Below are 23,793 nucleotides of genomic sequence, written 5' to 3'. Positions count from 1 at the left end.
GAGCACCTTACACGCATTAAACTCTAACAGGTAAGAATTGCAGACCCATTATTGTTTTTCCTATTTGTATTGAATATTAATTCAATTAAAAGATTTTTTTTATCACAATGTAGAGAATTGGACCAATAAAATGGAGAACAGTAATTCATCAAAAGAAGAACAAAATTTTCGGGTTAGAAAACTGGAACTTTCAGACAAAAGCAAGGCTTTATAGAGCTGTTACAACAGCTAACTGTTTGTGGTTCTGTTTCTTACAAAGAATTTGAAGATAGGTTCAAGAAGATAAGTATATATGGTGATGATCATCTTGTTTTTGTAATCGAAGATGATTTTTCGGGTAAGATTATAGCGACAGGGAGTGTGTTTATTGAGAAGAAGTTTACAAGGAACTGTGGAAAAGTTGGGCATATTGAAGATGTAGTGGTTGATGGGAATGCAAGAGGAATGCAGTTGGGGAAGAAAATCATGGGGTTTCTTGCAGATCACGCGCGTTCGATGCGGTGTTATAACGTTATTTTGGATTGCAGTGCTGACAACAAGGTGTTTTATGAGAAGTGTGGTTTTGAGCAGAAGGAAATTCAGATGGTTAAGTACTTTGCTTGAATGTAATGCTTTGCTTTCGCCTTTTGTTCACATTCAATGCTTATTTTCATGATGAGATCAATGGCATATTTATTTGAATATCTTATCTTGTGTTTGTCTGTGGTATATTTACTTTTTCTGGAATTTGGTTCAGGATTTCTTGATGAATTGTGTGCTTTTGATGTGTTATTGGACTGTGTTTAGCACATATGATGGGAGGAATCATTAGACATGTTACTGTTATATTAAACTTGACATAGGATCTTGTGGCTAGATTAATCAAACCACGAGCTAGAGAATAGTTTATCTTCTCAGTACGTAGTAATTTTAGCCAAATGTTCTGAAATCATTCATTTAGGTTACAGGCTTTCAACCTCCTGATAAGCTACAATGAGGCCTTTCTTTGGGCAAAGTAGATGATGCATACAAGAAGCTTCATTCATGTATGTTTTGATGGTATTTTAGTTCTACATGATTTATAATGTGTTGTAAAGTTTCAGCTTTAGTGTTCCTTGCCTTAACATGGTTGGATTTATATGTTGAATTATATTGTAATTAAGGGCAAAGTTATGCATCTAGTGTTTACCTTCTATGTAGGACAATCTTTCCAGAGAAAAAAGTTGTGGGATTGGACTTAAGTGGTGATATTGTTATTTGTTGATTTTCCCTCATTGGTTTGTGTTGGAATGTTATGAAATGGATCTTCCTTCATCCTTTCAATTATGAAGCTTAATTCTTGACTAAATCTTGTAACCAAATGGTCTGAATCCTCTGCAAAAAAGTGCTGCTGACAGATCTAGTTTCATTTTCCAATATTCTACTATTGCTTTCTGTTTTATGACTGAAGGAACTTTGACAGTCTTATATGCTAATCTTTTGTTCAGCTCATTTGATGTGAGGTTTTTTTTTTCCTTTTTGTGCAAAAGCTGAGGGTCTTACTAGTTGCTTATACTCTATAATCTGAACAACTTGTAGCTGAAAAATAATTGTTTTGATTTTTTCTTCGTCTCTACTTATTGAAAGATCTTAAATGGTTTATAAAGCTTGATTTTTTATGCCAGTAAGGATTAGCAGTTGCTGCACCGAAAGTAGTACTGGAAGTTGAACGAAATTGGTTCGAGAACTTGATGAAAGTAATGTCAAGAACACAAAAGTGGTGCAGAATATTGCAGTATATTGTTCTGAAGTGTGAGCTTGGGTTGAAAGGAAGTCTAATTCACAAGAAATTACTAATTTTTGTATTAGCCTTAACTGAACCTGACATTGCTGTTTTATCCTTTATGAATTTTTGGAAGCACTTCTCTTTTTTCCCCCTCTTATCATTTCATAAGCTAAGAAAATTCCCAGAACTACTTCAGATGGCTGCTGATGAAAGTCTTCCTTTATTATGCTTGGACTCAGGTAAACAGTAGCTTTCAGTAAGCTTCTTTTTGGCTACACCTTTTCTTTTGCTTTAAAGTCAAGAATGTTAGCTTTGATTACTGAATTCATTGAAGATCTATAGTTTATGCACTTTGCAGAATGATTGGTGATTGGTGATTGGATTCTGAATCTCATCTCCATCAGTTACCTCTGTTAGATACGCCTACTAAATTATGAGCTCAAAAGTCAGTATGAACTTGTAAAATTTCCTCTGAAGTGAAATTTGCCTGATAAACAGGGCATTTTCTTGACCAAAAACTTCCCTCCCTCTAAAAGAAAATTCAAGGAACAATGATGTTTTTATTTCTCAAATAAATTTATTTATTTTGGGTTTAAAGAATTTGTAAAAAATTATTTTTTTTAATTGTCACAATCTTCCAATAAATTTGAATTTAAATAATAAATTGGTGGGTATTTGTGAAAAGATTTGCCATTGCTTTGAAAATTCAAAAACTGCTAGAAATATATAACACTCTTGGGGTATCCAATTCGTAAAACTGCATCAGCCAAAGAGCAATATCTTAAGAATATTAATATTAGCCATTTCTTTTTAAAGCCCTAGATGTTCTTTGCCTGAATGAAGACATGACATCCATCGACTTCATGTGATTAAGATTGTAAGAACTTGGCCATTTGCTGTGTGACAGAGACCTGTTTCCCTTCAAGATGGCTTTCCATTGATAAAATGAATTTCTAAAGCTGTAGTTTTCATTGAGTTCGTGCAAATTTGCCATTATGCTGTATCTTTTAAAAGCAATTTATGTAATATTAGAGATAATTGAGGTAAATTGCAATATTTATTTTTTAATAAAAAGTTAAAAACAGAAAACCCAACAAATGGGGAAAGCAAAAGAATTGCTGATTATTGATGAAGCTGCAAATAATATTTATATAAAAAGACGAAAAACACCTTATGATCAAAATAATTTCCATCCTTTTTTCTCTTTCATTGATCGCATCAACTTTTCCTGTAAAATCTAAAACCAAAAAACTGTTTAATAACAGAAATTAATCATTTTTTGCAAGTTGCAACTTTAAAACCCTAATAAGTTCCCAATTCACAGCAAAAAAGAAAAGAAGTCTATTTTAGTGAAATTCCACTTTCAAATTCATTTAATTTTCATTCAAAGAAAATACGGTTTTCCTTTTTTTTTTTTTTTTCATTTATTTCGTCGATTATCGTTTCAGAGTTCATTTTCTCGATCGTTCCTATTTGTTTGGAAAGCGAAAGTTTTTGTTTTCAAATTTCTATCACGTTTATTTTGTATTTTTTATGATTATATAAAGAAAATGGGATCAAGCTTGCTTCAATGGGAATCCGACCCTCTATTCTCAGCAGCCGAAGTTGTTCAAGATTCAGCTGACAGGTTTTTCCTTTTTCCCTATAAATGGAAAATACCCATTTCGAAAGTTTTCATTTTTATTGATTCTCCTTTTGAAAAACAGTTTTTTCAATTTTTTTAGTTGTGGAAATTGGTTTCTGGTTTTATTGCTCGCCTTTTTTCTCAGCTCAAAAAATGTTTTTTCTTTTTAATTTCTGTACAACTAGCCTTAAAATAAACGAACTACAGGATTTGTCTTTTTTTTTTTTTAAATAATGGCAGCTAATAAATGAATGTTGGTTTAGTGAGTTTGGTTCTGATTTTCTTACAAAGTTTGCCTTCATTGTATCTACTGAATTGAAATAAAGCTACTTTAAAAGTCCTTTCTGTGCTTTTAGATTGGCCTGGTTTTCTGTTTTATCAACGTGGAGTGATTTATCGTGCTGAGGTATATTCTTGTGAAAGTTCAAAGCTAATGATTTTTTATTTGGTATTTTCAGAATGGAATCGATTTTTCGTCTTCTTTTCCACGAACAAAGTCTTTTTCAAGGTGATCATTCTGACCCGAAGCTGCTTACTTCGATTGGGTATCACAGGCGTGATCTTGCAACCATACTCGAAACAGCAAAATGGCAGGTATTGATTCATGTTTTAATTCTTGAGTTTATATCATATCATCTTTGCAACTCTTTTCCCAGTTTCTTTAATTAGCTTATTTTATTGTTTGCTTTACTTAGTTGGAAGATTTTGAAAAAGCAGTTAGCTCATCAGCTAGGATGGACCAGTCTCACTCTAGGGAGGATGCGATTTCCAGACATAAGCAGTTTATTAGAGCCATTAGAGAACAGATAAATAATGTTGAGAAAAGCTTGGAGGAAATGGCAATGGGAAATCCCATGAAAACCTCGGAGTGGGGAAACTTGAATGAAAAAGATAGAGATGGTTTGGCGTTATTTCTTTCTGGGGGGAATCATAATGAGCACAATCACCGTTATGATTTGGATGATAGTGACATCTTGAAAAGATTTCTTGATCCAGCCACAGCATCTTGCTCAACAGATGCTGGAATTGTTGGAAATGAATGTGGAGAAATTGAAGAAGTGAATATGAATGGTGTTGCTTATAGTAGCCATTATTATGATTCTATGAAGGACAATAACTTAAGGAAGGTGGGTTCACATTGTTCTATAAAATTGGGTCTAGATGCAGTGGATTATTTCCAAGAGAGTTCTCGTAACAGGAATGCCGAAGATGGAAGTTGGGATTTAGAAGCTAGTGAAGGCAAACCTAAGAGTTTCTTCCACGAGAATAAGTTGAGAGGCACTTCCAGCAGAATGAATCTCTTTGGATTCTTCAATAATCTATGGACTGCATATGGGAGAAGGTTTCCTAGCAATTATACAAAGCGATTGAAAGATGGAGAAGAAGGGCATTCCCCATCATACATTGATGCTTCTCGTGCTGCAGAGGTATGTTTCATTAGCCAGTGCTAATGCTTCAATACTTCTTAACATTAATCTTTGGAAGGCATGCTGGTGGTCTTTTTAAGCTAAACAATAGCCAAAGATCTGGTGAAGTAGTTAGCTCAGGATTCTGATACTAGCATTGAACAAAATTGAGTTCTTATCCTCAAAAGTGTATAAAATTTATAAAGAAGAACCAAAATTTCAAAAGCTCTTCTCTGTGGTTTTGACCTTATTGTTTTTGACATGCCTTTAATTGCCAATCTTTCTTGTTGCTTGGTTCTTGCAAGACGTCATCAATTCCTAGATACCACAAAGCCTTGTTGCCATTGGTCAATGACCTCTTATGGTCTGTATCTCTTTCACAGGGTCAGCGTATTGGACCAAGTTCAGCACCTGTAGACCTTGTCCTCCGGGTATTACATGGGTTTCTTGTAAAGGTAATGCAGCTGCGAAGGATGCTTGGGGCAGGTAATGCCAGATTTGATAGATTTTCATATCTTGCTAAAGTTAATCGACGATCCATACAAATGATACTGACAATAGTATTTGCCTTCACACTTTTAGGTAAGCACATGATATTTATTTTACTCTACCCTTTAGAGTTAAATTCAAATGATCTACTTATTTGATGTGTTTTAGATTATCAAATATTTCATCTACATCTTTAACTTGTTAGGCACTCTTTCTATAAAACCCTTTTCATGCTTGTTTGTCCAATCAACTTTGAGATGCTCAAATATATTTTGCTCCTGTGGATCGGACATTATACGACCTGTCATCTGGTGTATAAATATAAAGTCCAAAGTACAAAACCATAAGTGTGTTTTCTAAGGATGTTATCTTTAAGAACCTTAATTGTCATACAGCAGATGCAAAAAGGATATCTCCTTTTAATTTAAGCATTTAGCTCTATTTGTTGATTTGGGAATAAAAGTTCATAGAGGGTTTCCTTTAAATTGTAGTTGGCTAGCATGCAGATCTAACTGCTCTTATGATTAATCAAGTGGGGAGAAGAATTTTTGAACATTTTTTTGTGCTTACATAATGGAATTTTTGTTAGCTAAGCTGTATTGGTAGTCTCTGTGGGAGTTCTTTAAAAATCAAGGTTCAACTTCAATCTAAAAGTCTGGCAAAAAAAAAAAAAACACTTAAATGTAAAAGGAGTTAACCTTGAAGGGAAATAATCCTGCCAAGCTGCATGAAATTACAAATTTCGTTTTAAGCTCCCAAAAAATGTTCATGCTTTCTGTAAATCAATAAAGAAGTCTTTAGCACGCTGAATATAAGTATTAAGGATATCGTGACTTCATTTCCCATTTGTTAACCGTTACACCATGAGAGAAACTAATCTTTAACCTATGATATTTTTTAATGCAGGTATATTGATCTTCCATGTCGCTTGAAAATGGTCATTTGCAGATTGATAGGAACAACGTTGGATGCCCGAAGTGGGCACAACCAATGTTTTCTTTCACCCTCTGCCCCCTAATTATGTGGCTGTGAGGACTTGTGTTGTTTGTGCCTGTTGATATTCTCTGCTTAAGAGATTGTTTCTTGTAATGATTATTAAGCATATAATCACTGATCATGATCGTGCTTAAAGGTTTCATGTTGAACTGCTAAAGTGGCTGTCTGTACTGGGTTGCTGAGCAAGATTAGTTGCCCTGCTCCTACAGCAAGTTGAGTAGCTGATTATCACAAATTTCCTTCTAGTTTGGTAGGCAAAACTAGCTAAACCATGTACTCTACTACAACTAATCTAAGAAATTTATTCTGTACTTGTGTGCCTTGTAAACTACCATAAACCTTCAATCAAAATTCAAATTAAACAGTAATAAATATAACAATAAACAGACAACCTGGCCAATATTTAACTGAAAGCACCATAACAATGTGCCTGTAATTTTATTTTTACATATCAAAGTAAACAATTTAAGTCCAAAAATGTTTTGTCTTGACACCTAGAGCATAGTAATCCACTGATCTCCGAAGCCTCAACGGTGTTAAATTGTGTAGTAGTTTACAGGACGGATAATTTACAGTTTAAACAACAAAAAGAAGACAATGAAAACAAATGGAGAAGAGGATTTCAATTCAGAATGCAGAACTACTGATAAATCTATAATGAGATTTTGAAATCCCTAAGCAAAAGGTTAAAGGTAGTTCAAGGAAATATAGTGAACAATCTATATATTACTACCTCTTATAACTATTCCATAAAGCACTGAAGCGAGATTCCTGATTTCCTTTTGTAGAATTGCCTCTTCCATCAATGGTATATCAACAGTTTCAAGAGACAGGTTCCATGTACTGTCAAGCACTTCATACAATGACGCTCTGGTAAGAGTAGCACAAATTTGAGCTGCTGAAAGCTATAAATAAATATGAAAAAAAAAAAAAATGGCAAACAGTATAAAGGAAAATTTTATGTTCTCGACACCAAGGAAACACCCTAGAGACTTAAGATACATGCATCTAATAGAAGCTCTATAAGAATAGCAGCTCAGAGGTTTAACCAACTTTTGTCGCCAGGAGCGGTTTCCCCTACAGTGTGTGTATATATATATATGTATGTGTGTGTGTGTGTGTGTGTGTATATATATATATATATATATATATAGAGAGAGAGAGAGAGAGAGGTTTGCTTCTAAGTTGTAACCATTTAGGTTTTAGCATAGGGAACTTAGAAAAATTACCAAGTAACCATAGTCCGTATAGCCTCTTCTTATTCTGACTTCTCAATCTCTCGGAATCTTCTATCCCACTCCCGTGCTTCGTAGTCTTGCTCAACTAAGTCTTTGTCAGTACTATACACGACGCGATCTGGTCCTATGACTGTTTTTTGTGCCATATCTCGAGCACTCAGTAGCTGACATTTTATCCAGAGAAGAAATAAAGAGATTATTCCATGGGAATAGATTCACCTACGATGATCTTGTACATGAAAAAGTGGAAATTCGACTTTAAAATAAAATGACATCATCATATAATTATAAAATCATTAATTAAAATTAATCTAATAGGAAAATAAGATTTCAAATATACACAGGCAAAACTATAACAGGTAAAATTCCTGCATTGCCTATCCACAAAGTATCAGGGACCACAACTCCCATTTATTTTCTCATGACCAAGGAGGCGAGAACCACACAGAGATGCAATGTAGCATGCAGAAATTGCAAACTAGTGATCCACTGGGATTTTTTAATAATGAAGATAAATCAGGAAAAAATTGCAAATACATTATTAATCATTGCATTGACAAGCAATTGTATCTTGACAATGGATAAAGAATGATTTCAACTCTCATCACAATGTTAAAATGTTTAGAAATGCATACTTGCCTATTAAGGAAAAGAAGAGAGTACCGGGTAAAGCTACATAAGGGAAAATTATAAAAAATATCTATAATTATTAGAAACATGATGCAAAATCAAAATACAGATGCTAAGATGGTTACCTTCCGCCTCAGTGAAAGGTTGGGCAATTCAAGTGCTTGAGCAAACCGTTCTCTTATTTGGTTTCTCTTCTCTATATCAGCATTCCTTTTACGAATGATGTACCACCGAAACAAAGGAATTGCAAAGAAAGAACCAGCATAGATCTGCAAAACAAATGTTTCATACAAATCTTGAAAAAGCAAAGCTGAAACAAATTTCATTATAAACACGGGAAAAGAAACTTGAGTTTTCAACCTTCTATAGCTTTAATGAACAAAGAATGCTCCATAAACAAACTGGTTAAACACAGCCAAGACAATAATACTTCATTTCCTCAAGCATGAGAAACAAATCATAGGAGAACACATGAAAAGTTTATTCACTTTCACAGACCAAAAAAATAAAAAAGAGCAATTCCAAACTTCTATTTACTTTTTATATGCTGTATCTAGTATCAAGTAGTGACTGAACTTCAAGTCTTCAACCAACATAAGTAATTTTGCAGGTCTGTGATGATAAACAGGTATACTAACATGTTGGACAGACATCAGGGCATCAGAACATGAAACTTAAGACAGACAGAAGCCAAGGTGCACATGCATGGACAGAAATTTAGCAAAGTGGTGTCTTTAACATTATGGAGATTCTGGGCATCCTGTCATGTCAGAATATGTAACCTGTTGTGTCAGAGGCATGTCCTCCAACACGAACATGACACGGGTACACAGACAGAAGAGGCTTGTTATGCATCACAGTGCACATTTCATTCAAGGAGAAAATGCAAAATGCATATTGACCTCATACTTTCATTATAGTTAAAATTTTTGGTTCAAAAAACCCATCTATTTAAAAAGAGAAACATCAAATCACACCTGAAGGAGAGGAAATATATCCATGACAAATTTAATAAATCCACTTGGTGTCACAGCTGCATCTCTTCAAACAAGAATAAAAGCAGCGCCATTAGAAAGGTAGAAAATAAGCACATTGAAAGGAATACTGAGGGAGAGCTGTACTTTAACATTGCTCCAAGAATGATAACTCCAAAGAGGTTAATCCCACCCAAACCAATGACCATTGCTCTCTCTGATGAACTTGTTTTACTGCAAAACAAATGCTTATTAATAAAAAGAAACTCCAAGTACAAGGACAATTCTTACCAAATAAACATAGAACATAGAGAGAGAGGGAGACAGAGGAGAAGAACCTAAATTGCCACTGCTTCTCCTTAAAAAATTTCTCGATTCCCCCAACCCGATCACTCCATCTTCTTCCTACATATTCCTTCCTTCCAGTCCTTTGAGAAGAAGCTGTTCGTTGCAGAGAAGGAAATCTGTACAGTATATTTCCCTACACAAATAGTTTTTGTAATTCATGAGGGTGGGAACTCTTTCCGCCAAAAATTGTAACATTTGATGACATAATTCTTGATCTCAAAAGACACAGATCAAACATCAGTGCCTTAAGTCAAACTCATAAATTTAAAATATTTTACATTTTAAGGTGACAATAAATGCAATACTTCTTTGTTCTTAGTACACACACACACTCACATGAACATTATATGTAATGCACGTATACATTGTTTCTACATACCTCTTCATCTATTTCTGGCTGACCATCAAACCGCAGAAGAACAGGCAAGACATATGATTCATCACTCTAGAATTGACCAGATAAAAAAGTCAAATAGCTTAATGAGAAAACAGCTACAAACAACATGGATGCAATGTAAGAACTAAATAGTGATTGAATGATGGACAGGCTCAAATAATTTGAAATAAAGAAAAGCCAAGCCACAATTTTAACAATTTTCAACAAGGAGATTTAGGAATATTCTCCAATGAGTTTTAAGCATTTTGTTGAAAAAAGGAGAAACCAGAATCCAAAATACTGATTGTGAAGCTTTTTAAACAGAATGTGTATGAAAAACCTATCATTTGTGAATTACTTGACTGTGAATTATTTATGATATCAAAGTATGCAAGTAACCATCAATATATGATTAAAGGTCAGAACGCTATTGATTAAATGATCTGTTATGTATAAAACGCAGAAATAAGATGGAGAAACAATGAGCTGGGAATAAAAACAAATTACATGCTAATTACAAGATAGATTAGATTATGATTAATATATAATCATACCATCGCTCCATTTGTGGTTGGTAAATCAAGATATGGAGCAAGTTCTTCGGCTGTGACAACACCTCCATTAGAAGCTATGTATTGTCCAATCTGCACATTTTGGTTAGTAAATTGTGAAACTTTGTAAAGGAAGAAATAAAACACTTAACAATCTGAATAACTACTGTCAGTAATTTGAAATAAAACATTGTAAGCATTGACCAGTGAAGCTAGTGCTCGAGTATTACCAACTTCCACCTTTCTTCTTCAATTCCTTGATTTGGATCACCATCCCCAAAAACAAAGGAGAAAACCTAAAAAAGTCACAAATAAACTTAACTTTCTTTCCCTGAAGCACAAAACAACTGAGCAACACCATAAATGATCCATAAATTTTATTTTCATATCTTACAGATTCAATAAAGTTCATTTTCTCATCATCATCACTTCGTAGCCGTCGCCTCCTATAATAATACGGATCCCAGTACCTTAAATAAAATTAAACCAGAGAAGGAGGTTATTTAAGTGTTTGAACTTATGAAAGGGATATAAATTATAGAGGCAATACGTTTTAACATTATGGTTATAGCATAAAACATGTTGATCTGATGGTTCATTCTCATTTATCCAAAAAAATAAACTTATTTTATGCTCCCAAACATGGATAACAAAATTACTTACCACAATAGATACTGATTTATTAATTGTAGTACAATTTTAGAAAACAAAGTTACTTTAAAACCTATGTTTATCTGGCTTTTAATGTTATCTATCAACATCCTCTAGTTGGCCACATCATTGAGAATTCACAACTGTAATTAACACCCCGTTACATTTCTATCACTGCTAGAATTCGTAACAATCTAAAAAGTATTACCAAAATAAATCAGTTGGACTGAAGTAGAAGGTGAATCCTGTGTCATATGACCTGCCTCCTCGTCTTCCCCGATTGTCTTCTTCACTGTCACCAGATCACATTGTCAAATCTTGCTCTCAACAACTGCAGCTCTAGAATAATGTTATTATAATAGTTTCAAATTGTCAAGTTTAGTGGACACCTTCTACTTGTGATTAGGGCAATAATTGTTGTATAAACAAGAACAATTGAAGCTATAAGTGCTGTCCCAAAGGAAACTCTTACTAAATATTCAAGTGCAGCCTGCCAACCAAGGAAAAGACTAGATTATTGTCCATATTGTTTAACATCCAGCGTTTTTCTCCTTAACCTCAACAAAAAGGGAAAATAATGTAACGAATGTTTACCTTTACTTTATCAACCCAAGGTTCAAATTTTATCCTAAATGACTTGGCAGCAAGTTTTGCTCGATAATCCTTCTGAAAGACATAAAGGACATCACCTTCATCCGAGACCTGTTAAACCCATCTTGAAAACAATGGTACTCACAAATCAAGAACTTCAAAGATCCCAGGAATAGAGGTTATAATACTAGAGGAAGTCCCAAGAAACAACTCCGTAATTCTCATACAAAGATCAGCAAAGGCTCACCTAGGGAATAAGTCAATGATACCGGCTGGCTCTAGTTTGCTTCCACAAAGAGAAAAAAGAAAAAAATCCAATATGATGATGGACAGTATCATCTTATCCAGAAAAAAGAGAAAAGTATGGCAGCTAGAGTTCTGGAAATTAACATTTAGAAGTCCAACTAAGCCACGTATTTCATTATGGTATCTGTTAATTCAACTAGTAAATGAAAATGCAATTAACCCTTTTTTATGTTCTAATCATAGCCAACAACAAGCAGCATACAAGTATAGCAATTCAAATACATCAACACATTTATTGTATTCGATATCACTTCCAGACCACATCTAAATTCTATTTCTGCATCAATCAAACACAAAAGGCAACTTTTTTTTTATACGCGCAAGGTACGTTAAACTCAGATGAAGTTGTTTAATTTACAATCTAATTTGGCATTTCAGTTCAAATAGCAATTCCTCCCAACATTAACCCTAACATGATAAAACTTTTGGAACTGAAATGAATTCGAAAATTAAAAAACAAAGTACCTCCAAGAAGCCATTAGTATCAGAAGCGAGTGCTTGAAGAGCCTTTTGAGCTTGATTCAAGTTAAGACCAGCTTTACTCGAAACATCCCCAATGGTAACCCTCCCACCAAACGCATCAACGGCCTCCATTGCTCGTTTTCTCACATCGGAAGGTAACTTGTCCGTCTCCACCACACCTCCAGGCCTAATCGTGTTGCTTCCGACATCAGCACTTGCCTTAATGACCGGAAATGAAACCCTAGGCCCTAAAAAATACCCGGATTTTCTCGGAAACGTTGACGAAGAAGTTATTGTTTGGATTCCGGGAAAAAAATTGACAGAAACTGAGGGTTTTGAAGTGAGGAGGTGGGACTTGGGAGATAGAATGAGGCAAGTAGAGATTGAGGCCATTTTTTTTTAATTTCAAATTTTATTTCTTTTTTGGAAGAACTTCTAGATTTTTTGTTTTAAGCTCAGGCCATCGAGGAAAAGTGGTAAGCTTGGCTGAGGAGAGGAGAGAGAGAGAGAGTTAGAAAGCGGGGGGGATTATGTTCATGGATTTACTTTATTACCCTTCTTGATATTTTTAGATTGACCGTCTGTCTGAACATTAATTCAATTTTTTTTTCCTTTTTTTTAAAATTTATTTAGCTTTTAATTTTTTTATTTGGTTTCTTTATTTTTTTTACAGTTAAATATACTCCATCAAGAAACAAATTTAGAAGGGATCAAAATGTTTAAAAAATAAAAAATAAAAAATCTTTTTGATAAAAATGAATGAAAAAAAATTTAATCTATCACTTAGTATGATTTTTTTGTTTTTTTATACAGTTGATTTTAAAATTATGGGATATAAGGTTGTTGTTGTTAAATTTAGAGTAAAAGGAAAATAGAAACAAGAATATTAGACTGACAAATATTAAATGCTATTTCCTGATCAAGGAAGTGTGTTATTTTATACATATATAAAGGACATTGCAGTTTAAAAGTAAGAAGGCCACAAGTTAAGGGTTTGAAAAAAAAATTGCAAGGGGATTGATCAAACTTAATCGTAATTCACTTTTTAAAAAGGTGGATGAACCAGCTTTCAAATTTTATCCAAAAATAAAATGATTAAAAAAAGTGTTTAAAGATGTAAAATGGAGCTCTGATGTTAGTGTCTTCCTCTCCCCAAAACCTGTAAGCATGGGAAAAGAGCAGATTGAAAAGAAAACTATCAACCATGTCTAGAGCTGAACAAAGTTGCATTTGTTTGGAAGCAAGTTTGGTAGCAATAACAACACTAGGTTTTCCATCAATCAATTTCTTCATGGTTTCAAAAGCAAAAACAACATCATTCAACTTCCTAGCTCTACAAAATGCATCAATGATGAAACGAAAAGGGGGTTCCAGTTGAGGGCAAGAGAATTACCAGGAGAGCAAGGGCAAAGGATTGGCCGCTATAAAACTAAGAAGAGAATGAAGCAGAGAGAAACGGTGAGAAGAAGCCAAGGAGTGAGCCATCCATAGCAAAGTTGAGTGATCATGGCGGAAAGAGTCAACAGTGGAAGACCAAGAGAAAACTAGGAAGTCATAGCGGGTGAAAATGGGGCGACGGTGGAGCTAAGTTTTGAGTAAGGCTCGTGAGATTTAACTCCAGTAAGATTAAAAATAATAATGAAAATTACTGTAATTTCGATTAAAAATTACTATAAGTGTAATTGAAAAAAAAATTCAATGAAAATTTTATGTTTAATGAATTTTAGTGGAGGTGACATTTAAATTCAACTCATACGCGGTGAACTCAATCGCACCGCATTATACCTACGGTAGAATCCAAACTAAAGCGAAGTGAACGAGGGGTTTGGGGGTTAAGGGGTGGTGGGACAGGTGAGTTTTGAGGAAGGAAAAGAGTTGGGTTTGGTGATGGGGTTGGGGTTGGGGCATTGTGGGGAAGAGAGAAAGGAAAGGTGTTGGTGTTTGGGGTGAGTCCAAGAGTGGAGAAAGTGGGGGCAATGGTTGTGGGCATTTTGGTTGAGGGTTTTGGAGAGGTTTAAGGAGGTTCTTCTTCTTCATAGCCATTCTTCGTTATTGTAAGAATAGAAAACCGGTCAATATGCAAATAAGAAAATAACGAATAGGAGAGAGGCTACAGTGAATGGCAAAGGAACTGTCATTGCCTTTTTATTGTTTCGATTCCGGGTAAGTTTTGGAAGGAACCTACCCACAACTTTTTGCGGCCTATGCTTTACTGTCAACCTTAACAGGATTCTCAAGTTAACCCTGCCCAACAGGATTGGAAGGAGCCTGCTATATAACATGCCACTGCTGCATATCAACTTCTTCTTCTTTTCCTCCTAGACCGTATGGGAACTTGCAGCCTCCACGGGAGTTCTTCAATCTTGGAGCTTATTAGCACTTCCAATGACAGGAATTTCAAGTCCTCCTTTTATGGTTTTCCCAGGTACCCATTTGCCAGAGCCACCCCTTCACTAAGTTTCAGTATTCGTCGACTTTTTCTAGCATTTCCACTTTTATTTTTTCCTTGTTGGGTTTCTTAGATCTCACTCTTTTCCTCTAAAAATTTTCTTCTTGCAGGATCTTGTCATTTCTCTGTTCGTTGTGCTGTTAGTTTCCGACCTTGCATTGATATACGGAAGGTAATTTAATGCAAATGATTTTTTTTTTTTTTTGTTCTTGGTTTATTTCGGTTTCAGAAAGCTCACAATTTTTTATGACTTTTTTGGTATGTAATTTCTATAGATTAATAGTGTCCAACTCTGTAGAACTTTAAGTTGGTTGATTAAATGCTGAGACAAAGATTCATTCTTTGGCTTTGTAGTATCATTAAAGGTGCCTAATGTAGCTTTTCTTTCGAAATAGACTGCTTTTTCGTGTTTTTATTATTTTTTTTGTTCTCATTCCTTGCGTTATGGGATGAGAAAGGATTTCCTCCTTTATGCATTGGTGCTTGTGTAGATTGGCTTTGGCATTTTTGCTTTAGTTCCTGACACTTAAAGTATGATTTAACATCAGGGGAAAGTGAAACGAATTGTTGGATCAACTCTTAGAGATTCAAAGGAGGATGGATCAACCCTTGTAACCAATTTTGAATTGGATTTGTCAGCAGCTGAATATGCGAAATTGTACAAAAAAGATGGGCTAAAGGGTGGTCATGTAATCATGCTTGCAGCTGATCCTCTAAGCAAACCAGCTGCCATTGAGCCATTGCGTGCCTATCCTGGTAAAAGCCAATGTTTTAGTTTCATATTTCATGGTCTGTTTATTCCTATTCTTTGGCTTTATTGTTTATCATGTTATTTTTTGTGATGGCTGCCAAAACTTTTTGTCCTTAAGATGGGCTAATTTTCTGCTTTCTTGCAATTGGGACACATCCTAATATTATTAATATATAATATTCTTGTGAAACAGAGTCAAATTATTGATTTAAGGATCGATGCTCTGCTAAATGCAGTGGAGTAGTCAGAGTCAATTGTCAATAGTAAGTTGTTGGAACATTGTTTTCATTTGTAATTGCCAGGCTTTTATTCTTAGGTAAATGGGACTTTTAAATGTTGAGTTTCAGATTATTCTGGTAGTAATTCTGCTATTCTTAGATTATCACTGCAAACTAGTTTGGTGCTAGTGTTGTATATTTATGTTGAATTGGAAGCCTTTCACAAGCTGTTAAAAATTTATCTCTGGGTTCCAATGTTGTTATACCTTTGTGCTGCTTTGATTTTCTTTCTAAACTTGGAGAAAAGTACTTGATATGATTATGAAAGCTTTGAAGGAAAGATATGAATTCCGGTTTAATGTGTACATCCACAGTCTCAAGTCATGATGCCAACTTCTACTGTTTATACTGACATTTCAAATGAAGTTTCTTGAGAGTGGCTATGTCATCCTTGTTCTCTATCTTTGATAATATGTTTAATACTTACAGACATTTCCTCTGCTGAACTGATTGTGAGGACTGGAAAATCTGGGTGGCTTGCAAGTTGGAGGTGGGATCAATTTAGACAATTGTTTGAGCTACATCGAGGAAGGAGCCAGCCATGTCATTGTTACTTCAGTATGTTTTCAATTTTGACATTCTGTATCATTTTTAGTTGTCATGACATGTGGAGGGTTCACTTTGCAAAAAAATATTCATCGAATCTCATGTACATTTTCTTCTTGGATTTGTTACAGTATGTATTTAACAACAGGCAAATGGACCTTCAAAGGCTGAAAGGTCTTGTCAATATTGTTGGGAAGCGGAGACTTGTCTTGGACCTTAGCTGCAGAAAGAAGGTAGGAACTGCCTTCTGCACCCTGAATGCTAGAAGAAATCTCTTTTGAATAGGGGTATTGCCTGGAGCATTCTACATGTCCAGACTTCTGAATTCCCAATTTTACTCCCTCCCTCGGAGTGTCATCTAATGAGTTGATGGAATGCTTAATTTTGGCAGTTGTTTAAATCATAAGATGCTGATTTTTATTGCAGGAAGACAAATATGCCATTGTCACTGACAGATGGCAAAAGTTCAGTGATGTCGATCTTGATGAGGAAGTGTTGCATTTTCTTGCCAATTATACAGATGAATTTTTGGTTCATGGCGTGGATGTTGAAGGGAAAAAGTAAGTCCTAAGTGTATCATTTGTTACACTATGCAAATTGCACTTATTTCTATTTCATTTGCTCATGTAGTTTTCATCTGGTTGCTCTTTGAAATCATAACAGTCAATTGAATTATGACTTTTCAGTGATTTGATCTGGATTTGAATTTTTGTTGTCAGTGGTCAGTATATTTATCTGAATTAAGTGATTGTGCTGTTTTATTAGTGATATCATGTTCTTGCTGCTTTGAATCTCTTGACCATCTTAATAATCTTCAGTATTAATGTTGTTGGAACCTGTGGACTCGATCCTTTCTGCTAGCCTAGCCTTTGTCTATTTCCCTCCGATTATCTTCTCCTAAATTGCTATTTATTACTGCATTGAAAAGTTCCATATAGATTATTCCCAGTGAAATCAATTTGTGCCCTATTGCAATGGTGATTCTTGCTCAAAAACATGGTGAATCCATTTCTTTGGGAAAAGCACAAGTTTTGGCTTGTTTGTTTGGTTTTATCGAATGCATAGTATACTAGAAATGCGAAAAGGCAAACTAGCTGTTTTGTAACCTCATATGCCATGATTAATTGCTTGCATTGTGCTTGCTCTCCTGTATTTCAGTGAAATGCATCCTGCAGAGGTTGCCATGTTACTTTATAGAACTGTGTGATGGTGTGCTTTTGTACCAGTTGCAGGACTCCTGCTTGTAGTTTGTTACTATAAATAGTTCATACTACTACACATTAGTAATGTATGACTAATGGGAATCTAAAATAATGTGATGAAGCTAGAACTAATCTAAGGCTAAGTTATTTAATATCTTATTTATGTGCCTGACTGAAGTTTGGAGGCTATTGACTCATTGAAGCTTATTATCTGATTTAGGATATACTTGTAAAATGGCACTCAAAAAGGACTGTCAATCATTTTGCTTTATACATGCTTAAATGACTGGTTTGCTTACAACAGTTCTGAAGTGCCCATTGTACCATATGGATCAATCACTATATTGTTTTTAGAATGTTCCAAGGTGGGGAGTTTGTAATAGGTAGTTGATTAGAATTTCGCATTTAATTCCCAATCATGCCCCTGCCCCAAATGAACACTTCACTTTATGGAATGATGGAGGGTGTGAAGTGATGCAATAGTCATTAGCTTCATATGAAGAGAAGGGTAAAAAGTTGTATCTCCCCATGTATTATAACCTCCAATGATTTATTTATTACAGGCTGGGAATAGAAAAAGATCTTGTGGCATTACTGGGCGAGCACTCTCCGGTTAGCACATGCATTTGCCTCCTTGATGGTGTTTCAGTCCCTTTTTTTGTCTCTCAGTTCATTTTGCTCTTCCTCATTGCTATCTTGTGATCATAAAATGCCAAGGGACTCTTGTAGATTTCCATCAAATTTTGTTCACATATTATGGTCTTTATTTTGTAGATTCCTGTCACTTATGCTGGTGGCGTCACAGTAATGGATGATTTAGAGACGATCAAAGCAGCGGGGAAGGGACATGTAGATGTTACTGTGGGAAGTGCCTTGGATATTTTTGGGGGTAACTTAGCTTTCGATGATGTTATTGCTTGGCATGACAATAACAGGAGGGGCATAAACCACACTTCTAGCGCCAGGCTTGAGCCCTTCTTCAGGGAACTGCCCGACTTGGGGGGTCGCTATCCCTAGACCATCACCTTCTTGGCGTGGAGGATGATCTACCTGTTTTGTATTATAGAAGTTTATCAGGGAAGCTTGGCCAAGGAATATTTCCCCACAATTTTGAAACGAGACTTAAGTTATAATGCATTGCACTTGCACAAACAAAAGAGCCTCTTTTTTCTCAGATTTGATTTCATGGGTCTGACTCTTTGTTTCTATGTTGAATGAAAGGAAAACTTCATCCCTGTATGCATGGAAAGAATTTATTGGAATGTCGATAAGCTGCTACTGAAAGAGAAAGAACTATTCAAATATGAGTCTCAACTCTCAAGTTATAAAATACAACAAAAATTTGTAATTTTCCGCTTGGACAATGGACGTAGATGCTTGACCTAAGAAAAAAAGAAAGCAAATCCTTCTTTTCAAGCCTTCAATGGCTACTCAATCTCTTCCCAAAACCCTAGTCATTTTTTCAACCCAAAGCCCTAATATCAACCGAACCATGGCCACGACAGAGAGAACAGCAACAATGACTTCAACAGCCACTTTGGCTCCGTCGCAGAGACAAACCATATCTGCCTTGGAAGCTCGAATCTCCCTCGTTTTCGCTCTCGTTTCTCAAGCTTCCTGTCTCTCAACGACGTAAATGGCAGGTACTTTGAAACTTTTGATGATATGGCGAATTGTTCATTGACAACAAATCGAACAGTTCTTTGACAAACTTTTTTCTTTTATGACAACATGACCTGTGTTAACAAAGAAGGTAAGTTCAGTGTATGCACTTTCTGGAAAATGTTGTAAATAACTCAATTTTATTATTTGTACTTTTTTATTGCATGTATGCAACTGAAAATTTACAAAAGAGAGAAAATGCTAATTCCACTTGAAGTCCTATTCTCTTATTCTGGGTTGTTCAGGTAACTCGAAGAAGATCCTTGATTCCATGTATGGAATCATGAATCATTCAATTGATATGAGATTACAAACAGATACTGATGGCTTTAGTCGCCTTTCTTTGTTGGTATTTTCAGATTTGATCCATAGTTACTTGGATTTGTATTGCACGCACTGCATTATCAGGGGTTGGATATGTAAATTCTAAGTATTTTATGTCCTTTTATACAACTGTTCATTAAATCGGTTCTTATTTATTTGGCTACTTATGATCTAGGTGGAAGATCAAGATAAGTGGAGAATGTCTTTTGTCATGCCAACAAACTATGGTTCCGATCTGCCATTGGCTAAAGATCCTTCTGTGAGGATCAGAGAGGTGCCAAGAAAAGTTGTTGCAGTTGTTGCCTTTTCAGGTTTGTTCTCAACTTTTGTGGTAGCAGTACAAATACAATCCACCATTTACACTTCCATTTACCCAAAGTAATGAGATTGCGCTGGAAGAAAAGCTCTGGAATCTGGATTGGATTCTACAGCCCCGAGGGAGCTGCTTCCTGTAGATACAATGTTTTCCCTGTAAACTCAGTTAAACCACTTGTTCAATGTTTAATATTTCCCTGATCAGGTGGCATCATGTACTATCTGACATCACAAGTCACAACCTCTGTGTATATAGTAGTGGGAGACTAGCAAACTAAGTTGATGGTTCCTATTTAGTTTTTGTTTGGATTTGGCCGTCGTTCATATGTATCACAGTACATTACAATTTCTTTTCTAAAAACAATGAAAGCTAATAATTGAAAAACATTTAAGTTTTCCAAATTCCAATTCCTAGGAAATTAGTACAAGAATAAATAATTGATAATTTGAAAATAACTTTAAATAATTTATATACTCGTATCATATTTATTTTGTGTAAAATATAAAAATTATTGTATAATAATTTATATTGACATATTAAATATAAAATTTTTTATTTTTATCAAACTCATGCACCATTTTTGTTAAAACTTTAAATTATGTAATTTTTGTATTTTTTTCATATCTTATTTAAAATTACAAGTTCTATTTCAAAGGGGCTGCTATCTTTTTTTTCTTTTTGAATTTTCATTTCTTGTTTATGTTTCATTTAACAAAATGGAAGTCTTAGATGCATTGTTGGCCACTATATTTAAAAGCTTACCATGAAGTCATCATTCTTATGAACAGCTCTGTCACTGCCCTTTTTTTTTCTTAGTCAAGAAGGTTCAGGGAACTTCATTTTCTCCCCCTTCTTTTTCTGTGAAAAAGATGAATAAGAGGGAGCTAACACATTAAACTAACAGTTGCAAATCAAATTAATTGGACTATGTAGCACTCCCCCAATGAAATTTGATAGTGTTTGTGGTAGTGTAATAATATATTTTATTCATATATACCAATTAGAGCATTAAACATTTTAGTTGGAGACCGAGTCTGCACCTTAACTGCAGCTTTCCAGTCAACCACCAGGCCTCGTAGTGGGAAATTTCAAGATCTGAACACCATCTTGAGGTGGAAGATCAAGATTCTTGTCTTTGGGCTCTTAAGTATTATACCTACCATGAAAATGTGAAACAGAAAATAACCATCATCAGTACTTTGAATCCTATAATATTACTACTATTCTTGTAGTGCTGATTAAGAAATTTCACATATACTTTTTCCCCTTTCATCTCCATTATTGTCCAATGTTATCCCTTGAACGAGGAAAGACCCAAGTCTAAGTGATAAGGTACTATACAAAAAGTTTTGGCTCAGCATGTTTAAAAAATGCTATATATATATGACAAGACTAGGTGATATGGTCCAATAAATGAGGTAAATAAGACAGGTGATTGGAGTTTTTTTTTTTTTTTTTTCTGTGTGTTGACATACTTTGGATGAAGACATAGGGTTATGTTAATTTGTTGTCACGAGGGTTTAAATCTATTAATTTATCTGTGTTGATTTCTCTGTACAAATATTTGACCTAGTTTACAAGTATTTTAATCTTAACTTTCATTTATAAAATGTTTAAATTTTTTGTTCCAAAAACAATGATGATGATCAGTTGAAATGATTCTATCTATGAAACTACCAGAGAGTGGCAATGACACGGAACACATTAAAAGAAGTGCATTTTACCTTGTTTTCTCTTATTTCCCATCTCACTATATTGTTTTCCATCATATAGTACTGGCCTGAATAAGATATATGGCTTATATTCTTTAAGCTTATTTTCAAAGGCAAAATTTTGGATGCTTTTCCTAAAAGCAAATTGATCAAAGCTTGATCGGTGTTGGAAATAGATTACCGACTTTGTATTACCATTGTCAGATTATCATGATTCATGCCTGAGACACCAAAGAAAAACTTGCTTAAGCTTTTTCTACAGGCCACACCTTATATATAATGAAATTGAATATAAAATTTAATTCGATTAATTCATGTAATCATTTTTAAGAGATAATATTTAATAAATTTTACATTTATAATTTATTTTTTTATATTTAGCTTATATTTTCTCGATTCTAGGTCATGGCCTCTCATGTACAATATATATATATATATATATTTAATGAAATTTTTTACTGAGTCAAGTTGACTTGTCGTAATAGTTTATTGAAGAATTGTCCACTAATTATGAGCAATAGCACCTATACCATCATGGTGGAGCAGTAAACGCACCAACATAACCCTAATAATTACCAATGCAAAGGATTGTTTTTAGTATGATTCAGGATTGGGTTATAGCATAGGTTTGGCTCTAAAGGATGCATAAGTTGCTTTCATTCCTGTTTCCTTTTCAAACATCTTTTACGGTGAGATGGCTATTAGAGAAGTTCTCTTTAGTGACTTGGCAGGTGAGAAATAAGCTTCAAGTGGCTTAGATGCATCATCCCATCACATCTTTTGTGGCACATATTAATTTCAATTTCTTTACAATGAGGCGAAATATGCTAACTTCTCTCCATTGATGAAACTTGATTCTATTCTAACGTAAAAGGGTGCTGAGATTTGAGACTTATTTGTTGTTAGGTGAATGGTTGTTGGGACTTTTACCAATGAGTCATTTGCTAAAAAACAGCATGTACCATGCCTTTGAGGCATCCGAAGTGCTAGCTCTTGAGTTTGATACCTGGTAATAAAGATTTGTGCATTTTGTTGGCGGGAAAGTGGAAACAAAGGCTTTTATCGTCATTACTGTTGTATTACGGCAAGTTACAAGCTTCACTTATTAATTTATTGACTTAGCATGTGCTAGAGTGATCGATATCCTTTCTTAATTCGTTTAACTGGGTGCCATTTAAATGATGACAAAACATGACAAAAATAATGAATATTCACAAGGACATGGATTCAAGAGCAGGTATACTTTTATATGCTAGCAGACATTTGGTGACAAGCATATTGTTGCAGTATATTTCATATATATCTACGTTGTCTGTAAGATAATTCTAGCTAAGAGTGAGATTGTTTAGTACATGATATGCTTTCCTAGTTTACTTCAGCTATGCTTTCCAATACAGGCTTCCACCCTCTGCAGTTATCGTCGGTATCAGATGTGTCAATTCCATTTGTGCTTTGTTTACTTTGTATCTGAGAGACCATATCCTGAACTGAAACTCCTTTTTGAAGCAGTTCTTGCAATTCTTGCTTACTGATTATCAACTTAATTCTTATGACACCAGGACTTCCTTGCTCATCATTCACCTCTAGATTTGAAAACCTCACCTTCTTTTTCTTATTCTTTTGGGATGGTGATGGAACAGGAATAAGGTAATATAACTGCCCAGGAAGCAGCTTTGCATCTGGCTGAAGATGGTGGGAGCCTGAAAAAGAATCAGACAGAGCATGACCAGAGAAGTCTGATAACACTTGTTGAACTTTGGTGGGTGCTTGATATTCAAGGATTTTTCCATCAGTTTTCATAACTCTGATTACCTTCTCTTCCAAAACTAAGCAATTTCCCATGGCTTTGTTTGTAGCTGCTTACAATAGAAAACTGAATATGAGAGTTGAGTTTCTGAATGGAGGATGTTTGAAGTGCAAAGGTGATGTATTTAAGCAATTCATTTATGGAAATGCCCTTAAAACACACAAGATATTACACAAATGCCTTCTCTTTTTTCTGGGCCCCATTTGTTGATTTGGCTGGTGTGTAAGCTGGACTTGAAAGTCATCGGCCCTCAATCATTCCATTTTTACAACTTAAAAATTTTGACTCAAAAGAGTTCTTTTGAGGTGAATGAAGCAGGCCCGACTAGGTAAAGTAGGAGAAAAGCAATGCAGAATAATC

General features: G+C 34.8%; 4 protein-coding genes and 1 pseudogene across 8 annotated transcripts; 3 read left to right on the top strand and 2 right to left on the bottom strand.

The window, feature by feature from the left end:
* The first annotated feature begins 117 nt into the window (after window positions 1-117).
* Window positions 118-683, top strand: LOC111311716 (glucosamine 6-phosphate N-acetyltransferase pseudogene; annotated as a pseudogene).
* A 2,186-nt stretch (window positions 684-2,869) lies between these two features.
* On the top strand, window positions 2,870-6,570 carry LOC111311713 (uncharacterized). 2 transcript variants are annotated; one of them, XM_022911337.2, is made up of 5 exons: window positions 2,870-3,371; window positions 3,827-3,962; window positions 4,064-4,795; window positions 5,158-5,260; window positions 6,170-6,570. In XM_022911337.2, the coding sequence occupies exons 1-5, from the start codon at window positions 3,295-3,297 to the stop codon at window positions 6,193-6,195; spliced, it is 1,074 nt and encodes a 357-aa protein (XP_022767072.1). In that variant the 5' UTR covers window positions 2,870-3,294; the 3' UTR covers window positions 6,196-6,570. The 2 variants fall into 2 exon arrangements, with proteins under 2 accessions (XP_022767072.1, XP_022767070.1); XM_022911335.2 differs by having other exon boundaries at window positions 2,893-3,371; window positions 5,158-5,356.
* A 91-nt stretch (window positions 6,571-6,661) lies between these two features.
* On the bottom strand, window positions 6,662-12,901 carry LOC111311712 (Iron-sulfur cluster biosynthesis family protein). Of its 3 annotated transcripts, none has more exons than XM_022911331.2 (14): window positions 12,390-12,901; window positions 11,622-11,729; window positions 11,417-11,517; window positions 11,236-11,319; window positions 10,771-10,846; window positions 10,607-10,672; window positions 10,380-10,469; window positions 9,829-9,894; window positions 9,440-9,582; window positions 9,249-9,335; window positions 9,105-9,168; window positions 8,253-8,396; window positions 7,489-7,661; window positions 6,662-7,129 (listed from the first exon to the last, which is right to left on the bottom strand). In XM_022911331.2, exons 1-13 carry the CDS (start codon window positions 12,777-12,779, stop codon window positions 7,518-7,520), a joined length of 1,563 nt encoding a protein of 520 aa, XP_022767066.1. In that variant the 5' UTR covers window positions 12,780-12,901; the 3' UTR covers window positions 6,662-7,129; window positions 7,489-7,517. The 3 variants fall into 3 exon arrangements, with proteins under 3 accessions (XP_022767066.1, XP_089615330.1, XP_022767067.1); XM_089759204.1 differs by having other exon boundaries at window positions 6,662-7,154; window positions 12,390-12,898; XM_022911332.2 differs by having other exon boundaries at window positions 6,662-7,112; window positions 12,390-12,898.
* A 1,417-nt stretch (window positions 12,902-14,318) lies between these two features.
* Window positions 14,319-20,274, top strand: LOC111310982 (1-(5-phosphoribosyl)-5-[(5-phosphoribosylamino)methylideneamino] imidazole-4-carboxamide isomerase HISN3, chloroplastic-like). Of its 2 annotated transcripts, XR_016341398.1 has the most exons (7): window positions 14,319-14,811; window positions 14,946-15,007; window positions 15,384-15,591; window positions 16,294-16,422; window positions 16,542-16,643; window positions 16,837-16,970; window positions 18,387-18,498. XR_016341398.1 is itself a non-coding variant. In XM_089759241.1 (6 exons), exons 3-6 carry the CDS (start codon window positions 16,563-16,565, stop codon window positions 18,627-18,629), a joined length of 507 nt encoding a protein of 168 aa, XP_089615367.1. In that variant the 5' UTR covers window positions 15,800-15,849; window positions 16,294-16,422; window positions 16,542-16,562; the 3' UTR covers window positions 18,630-20,274. The 2 variants fall into 2 exon arrangements, 1 of the variants encoding a protein (XP_089615367.1); XM_089759241.1 differs by lacking the exons at window positions 14,319-14,811; window positions 14,946-15,007; window positions 15,384-15,591 and adding exons at window positions 15,800-15,849; window positions 18,176-18,224 and having other exon boundaries at window positions 18,387-20,274.
* A 2,495-nt stretch (window positions 20,275-22,769) lies between these two features.
* On the bottom strand, window positions 22,770-23,551 carry LOC111310981 (uncharacterized). Its single transcript, XM_022910362.2, has one exon. It carries the CDS (start codon window positions 23,466-23,468, stop codon window positions 22,992-22,994), a length of 477 nt encoding a protein of 158 aa, XP_022766097.1. The 5' UTR covers window positions 23,469-23,551; the 3' UTR covers window positions 22,770-22,991.
* Between the last annotated feature and the right edge of the window lie 242 nt (window positions 23,552-23,793).

This window comes from Durio zibethinus, chromosome 1 (genome assembly GCF_047325235.1).
Source record: "Durio zibethinus cultivar Kanyao isolate XHJ-2024 chromosome 1, ASM4732523v1, whole genome shotgun sequence".
Taxonomy (NCBI): Eukaryota; Viridiplantae; Streptophyta; class Magnoliopsida; order Malvales; family Malvaceae; genus Durio; species Durio zibethinus.
This window is presented reverse-complemented; position numbering and strand designations above follow the sequence as displayed.